Here is a 6,847-nt window from a genome sequence, read left to right as displayed (position 1 = left end):
CAGCAGAACCCTTGAGGCTTGTGCAACACATCAGAACTTCCAAGAGTAAAGGGAAAGAACAGAAAAAAGTGGTGAAAATGAAAATATGCCATTAAAATCTATGCAAATGATTCGGAACATCTTCATATGCATACAAAAAATCCACCAAAATCATGCAAGTCATTCTGACTTGCACATTCCCATGCTTCCATGCCAACAACTTGTTTAGTTTGTTTGGGCAGTGCTAACTCCTGCGACACAAACCTCCTCCATCACAAGACTTAATCTGGTGACAATCCTCCTCCATCCCGGGACATATTCCTGCAACAAACTCCTCCTCTATCCACAGACTTATTTGATACTCCCTTCCATCCACATGTTGACTTTATAGCCATTCTGCCCCAGCCCCCTTTCCCCATAAACTCTCTTTTCTACATCCCAGAGTTAGTCCAGTGGTACGCTCTTTCTCTATTCGAAGGCTTCTGAATTTGTCACCTTTTATACCAACCTATTTGCTTTCATTAGCTTTATTATTGAAAACTCTTCATATTGCGGCATTTATTACCTCGCCAAACCTTTTGTATATGTGTACATTATATAATAATTCATAGTTCATCTCAACCACTTCTTTCTATTTTCTTTCTTTTTGCAGTCAACATTCAGACTTCACTACCTTTAAGGAGATTTGAGTCAAGAACCTCTTCACATAACCAAATTATGTTTCCTTGGACATTCCTCTTTTCTTCAAAACCTTTTTCAGAGTTCTTGTTGCCTTCCTTGCCTTATTCTACTGCCATCTATTACATTTATTCCTAACTACTTGTATGAATCAATTGCATAATTTTGGGACTATTTCTTCTGTATTATTCCAGCGGCTGTAAGTACAACGGCAGTAGAGGAAGGGCTGGCTCACTGGGAGGAACATACTTGCATTAACTTCCAGCTAATCAGTGGTACTACTCCAAGCAATTACTTGAACTTCGTATGTCGGAATGCCCCAAAAGAAATCCAACCCGTAAAAGTACCCTTAACTTAACTTATATGATACACTATTACAATGTAACAAGCCTTGCTTTCATAAATGAACACAATGAAATTTTTCAAGTTGTTCGATCTTGAAGAAATATACTTAGGCTTTCTTTTTCCCATTTTAATTGGTATTTCTTTGATCCACACCACCATTCCATTTGATGCACTTCCTTCAACAGTTGCTCCTACTCAAGTCCCTAATGCTATTGTTTTCCCTTATTTAATTTTCAGCTGGGGACTGTTTTTCATGAGGTGGGCCACGCCATGGGATTTTTCCACGAGCAGTCACGTTCTGATAGGGATGGCTACGTGTCAATAATTTTCGAAAACATACAAGCCAGCAGAGAGGGAAACTTCCAGAAAAATGTTGACAACAAATACTCGGTCAAATATGATTTCATATCAGATTTGCATTATGGCTCAGATGTACGTTGTCTCGTCATTTATTTGGGTCTGTAAATGCTATAGTTTCAACTGCTCTCATTACCTCGAGACTCTTGACATCTGCATTAAATAATTAAGCTTTAACGTCTTTATGGGTGACAAAATAGTCTGAACTGTGATCTTGATTAAGCAGCTTTGATACTACATGATACTGAAGAACAGATGTCTTCGAATTTCATTACCGAATGAAGACAGTGTTGGAAGGTTATGGGCAAAAACCTTTTACTCTTTGTAACTCATTTCTGTATATCTGAGAGTGTTCTGTCTGATAGCCTGTCTGCCTATGATACTGACTGACAAATAAGTTGATCAGCTAAGATGATACAAATTAAGATTTGTTGCTTTTGTCTGTGACAGACCTCACTGTCTTTGTTCTTGTAAACGTAAAAATGTTTCTTATGAGGGATAATGAGGCACTACAGATAATCTTTCCTTTGTGACACCACAGAAAATATTTTATATTGCAGTATAAAGTTTTCAAAATCCCCTTTCTGCTGATACCACATCATTTTTTTACTTATTTGAAGTAGAATGTTTGCGTCATTCTTATGTTCAGTAATGGGCAAAGTTTTCTTTGCACAAATATGATTTAACCACTCATGAACCACTCATCATTTAGAACATACAGTAGGACATCCTGATATCCTGAACAATAAGATCATTTTATGATTTTCGCCATTTTCATGCGAATGTTTTCAACTGAACTATTATTGCTATAAACTTTTTAATAGGAACTGGATTAGTGTTGCTTTGACTGACCAAACTGCATAGAAATCTTTCCATGTATTTCTGCATTTAATCAGTCTCGCCTTTTTGCTGGAACAGTACTTCTCTTTGAACGGGAAAAATACAATATCAACAAAAAATCCGTTGGCACAAGGACTTATCGGCAAAAGGATTGGCCTGAGCCACTATGATCAGCTCCTGGCGATGTATCCATGCATTGGTGAGTGCTGCTGAATCATTGTAGTGTGGATTGTAAAGAAGGTTACGATTAGAACTTACAATCAGTACAACGCGCTTTACAGTCTTGTTACAACTGAGACAGTGAACAAGACAGCAGTGAAGGAATGCAATAATCTAATACTATTTTTCTGGTCCCTCTCTAGAATGATGTGGAAATCAGCAAAATGGATGCAAAATTGCAGCATATCCACGAACCCTTGTCAGAATGATGGCTACCTTTGTAAAAACTCTGCCTGTGTTTGTCGCAGCGGAACAAGTGGCGCCAACTGCGAAATTGTTAATCAAGGCTACCATGGTAAGTATGTGGCTGCCGATCTTTTGTCAGCTCTACAGTGTAAGTCATTTTCTGCTTTGGGAGAAAAGAATGAGAATCAAAACATATGGTTATAGCAACTGTTAATAGTGTACTATTTGCGCACATTTTCTCCAGAAAATAAAGAGGATAGGCATGGCATGAGTTTTTGGATAGGTGGCTCGCTAATGACAATGGCATACGAAAGCATTGTAAAAAGGACACTGCACATACCAAACAAGTTAATATTTCAGTTTTAATTATTCTTGATATATAGGTATTGCTGCAAGCATCTTCAAAATAAGAAAAGATTAGTTTTTAAAGAATTCAAAGGAGTCAACTAGGGAAAAAGTTTCATGAGAAATGACAATGATTTGACTAAGAATATCACACACCGCATTCCGTCGTGGTTGTGAATGAAGCCTTCATCGAAAGGAAAGGTTGACAGGAATCATAAGCCACAGGAAGAGCGTAATCCATTGCCATGTAGCGAGTGCCTCTGAGGGACATTTTCTGCTTGCTAAAATCGCTTGATAATGAAAGCTATTAAAAGTTGTCATTCTTCATGATGGCAATATGCTGAATAGGATGAATATGAGTAGAATCAATTACGGGAAGAGCTGGGACTTGATAGAATTGTTCTTGAGGTCAGGATTCATCCTGCTATAGTCGCTTTCATTTCATCTGTCCGGATATTTAGCTAAATAGTCCCGAAAGTGTCTAAGCACTGAGCTATTATAATTATTTGTATGCTTAAGAAGAAAGTATTTAAATTTGCAGAGTATTCTGGAAAGAAAACCCCAGTGCTATTGCTACCTTGCTGTGTTGTATATAACTGAAATCTCGCTCCTTCCAGCCAATAAAACAGTTGTTAACTGTGGAGCATCACACTGTTACAATGTAACAAGCCTTGCTTTCATAAATGAACACAATGAAATTTTTCAAGTTGTTCGATCTTGAAGAAATATACTTAGGCTTTCTTTTTCCCATTTTAATTGGTATTTCTTTGATCCACACCACCATTCCATTTGATGCACAGTTGTTGTTGTTCCATTCATCCCCCCAATCCCTAGACAAACTCATGGACAACATTCCTTGCATATTTCGAACATTAACCCACTCATGCAATTTACATGCAAGAAATTATCAAAATACCTCCTATTCGCACTCGCATGGCCAGACGGAAAGCCGGGCAGTGAACAGACGAAACCGACTCGAGTTATTTCGGCCCAGTCACGCTACAATAGTCTGCACCACTTTGCGAAGTATATCGGTCAGATCTTATTTTTTCACATTTCAATTAGTAGGGTACGTTTCATATACTAATTAGTCTGAGAAAAACTTTTATAAAATGAAAATTAGAATCAATTATAACGAGTAAAAGATAAAACTGCAAGAAAATTTCTTGCTTAATGCAGTTTTTTTAAGTATTTTATCCGAATCATCATGAAATATTCTTTCATGTTTAGATACGAACAGGCATACCAACATTGTTATCAGAGTATCATCTGTATGAAGAGCTTTCTGTTAAAAGAATATTTTACGCAAATAAAATGTAAGTGGGTTGAGTTTGGCATATCTGATGTTACCCCATTATCATCTGTTTATAGAAAGAATGTTATTTTAAGTTGGGAAATAAGTTATAATTATCAAAACTATTGTATAAATTAAAATTTCCTTACTTAAACTAAATAAAGCTCGCTTGACTGAAGGGTGTGGAAATGCATTGCCTTAGAGGTTCGGGCGGCAAGCCTGCAACGCCGAACGTTTGAGTAGACTAGTTTTGATGCACGGCGATAACTTATCAATCTTACATATGCCACTTATCTTATTAATATCATAACAAAATGTCGTATTGACGTAGAATATTTCTACAAATATGAAGAAGTCAGGTATATCAAAAAAGGAAACTGGGAATATTGTTTTTTATACATGAATGGTCTAAAGGGAGTCACATAGGCCTAGAATGAATGGTGACGGTTACTGTAATTTTGGTGGTTACTTTAACATCAGGATGAGAATAGCGTTGAGGAACTGAAACTGGCTAGAGTGCTTAATATAAGGAATAAACATAATTTACTGTTGCATTTCGTTAATTATGTCCCAAAGGATCTATTCACTTATTTTCTGATCTTTAAATATATATATATATATATATATATATATATATATATATATATATATATATATATATATATATATATATATATATATATATATATTATATATTGGTTTTAGTTTTTTTTCCATTAAATGAAATTTTTTGCTGTTACGTTTCAATTCGTCTTCTGACTCACTATCATTATTATCTACCAACCATTATTGATGTTAATTATATATAGAAATAATTACTTTATTTCTGTTTTCTGTCTTACCACACCAAGAAGAGTATGAAAATTTTTTTCTCTCAAGACGCGAAAAATTTCGTTCTTAAGCATACGGGCTCAGATCTAGGTCAGATGGACAATTTTAGGAGGCCTGTCAGCACTGCAATGATGCAATATGTATTTGCATAACGACTACAAAAGAATACATAATATATTATGAAACATCTAAAGCACACTAATACTTAATAACAAAAATCATAATTCTTACTGTTGGATGCCCCGCTATTTACAGACCAGGCAAGGATCAATAGGTCTAGCTAAACATTAAAAGGCTAATATTCAGCATCTTTCTACATCTTGGCTGTGATAAACACACTGCACACCGTAATAAATTGGCTACTCCTAAACTGTGAATGAATGAGAAATCCTGTGTAAACAACTAAAGGGGTCTCAGTGCAGGTTGTTATCTTTGTCTTTTTGGTACAGTGAAAACATGTAAGTTGAGCAATGCTAAGTATATCTTGCTTTGTACCGGAATTATCTTCAAAAGCTGGGCCATTGATGATCATTCTCAAGAGAAATTCGAGGGCAGCTGGAACTGATGTTTCTTTGCATTCTTCAGGAAAGTCATCTTTTAAAACATAAAAGCTGTTATTTTTGCTATGCTTTGCCATTTCACGCAACATATGAGTGCCACATCTGCAAGCATCCTATAGTCATCATGGGGACAGGGTTTTGTAAGATGAAGTAACAAGGTCCTTCAGTTCTGGGACAGTGACAAATAGAGCCTCCCTCCTGAAACCCAGTTTCTCTTTCAGTCTGGGGAACCTTTCAAGCACAGTTTCTTTCAGTCTAGTGCGATTATGTCACTGGTGTCTCCTAGCTGTTTCTTAGGGATGTGTACTTCCTTGCGGATTTCTTTCAAGGGAAAGCAAGTTCTTTACAATGAAATATCTTCATCAATCATTGCCAGCAGCTCTTCAGTTGGTTTTCTTTTTGTGCCGTCATCATCTGATTTTTACAGGCAGCCTCATAACGTCTTCGAAATGCTAATAGGCTCATTGCATGGTATTTCAGTTCATTGGCAACAATGCCTCCTACAGCAAGCTTAGTTAGAACTTTATCATCATGAAGGAACAGGGCTTTTTCTCTAAGTTCTTTAGTGAGTGCAACCTTTTGGAATTCTTAAGGTGTCGCAGTCCAATAAGACGTGGTTGAGATGATGTTTTCAATAACCTGTCCTGTTGAAAGCGGCGACTGCAGTTTCGGTGCCATTTTCCTTGATTTTCTAAGAGTTTTTCTGCGCTAAGTTTTTCATTGGATTCTAAAGGCAATTTGTTACCACCATCAGTGTGGTACACTTCAAGGGCACCAATAAATGAAGTATATGCTTTGATCCTGTAATCCTTGTGCTTACTCAGTGCTGGACACCTCAACTCCTCTCTTGAACCTTCTTGGCAGATAATGCAACGTGGCCAATCCATCATGTCCACACAAGCTGAAAAGCAAAGAAAACATTATAAATACCACTAAAAGATACTTACGAAATAATAAATGTAGCATAAAATTAAAGTTCAATTAATAAATAGCTCACAATATAACCTAGACTCGTACTTACCATGCTCTTACTCTGCTATAAATAAACATAGAGGTATCATACAGGTGTCATTTAATATCAGATGAAATGCTGTTTTAATTTTGTTCCTAGGTAATTTCTACATATATATCCCTGTCTCATAGGCATGGGCGTAATTACATTTAATTACTGTGAGAAGAAATATTGACAACTTTCCCATAGGGATCTATTGTT

The 6,847-nt window shown here is 36.4% G+C and overlaps 1 protein-coding gene across 1 annotated transcript in view; it reads left to right on the top strand.

The window, feature by feature from the left end:
* LOC136836159 (blastula protease 10-like) overlaps positions 1-6,153 on the top strand; it is a 14,620-nt gene extending 8,467 nt beyond the window's left edge. Inside the window, exons 4-6 of the mRNA XM_067100157.1 lie at positions 852-961; positions 1,240-1,434; positions 6,115-6,153. Of these exons, the coding sequence (XP_066956258.1) occupies positions 852-961; positions 1,240-1,434; positions 6,115-6,153 (344 nt within the window). The remainder of the gene's footprint in view (positions 1-851; positions 962-1,239; positions 1,435-6,114) is intronic.
* The last annotated feature ends 694 nt before the right edge of the window (positions 6,154-6,847 follow it).

This window comes from Macrobrachium rosenbergii, chromosome 56 (assembly GCF_040412425.1).
Source record: "Macrobrachium rosenbergii isolate ZJJX-2024 chromosome 56, ASM4041242v1, whole genome shotgun sequence".
Lineage (NCBI taxonomy): Eukaryota > Metazoa > Arthropoda > Malacostraca > Decapoda > Palaemonidae > Macrobrachium > Macrobrachium rosenbergii.
Note: the sequence above shows the minus strand (reverse complement) of the source record. Positions and strands in the feature narration are given on the sequence as shown.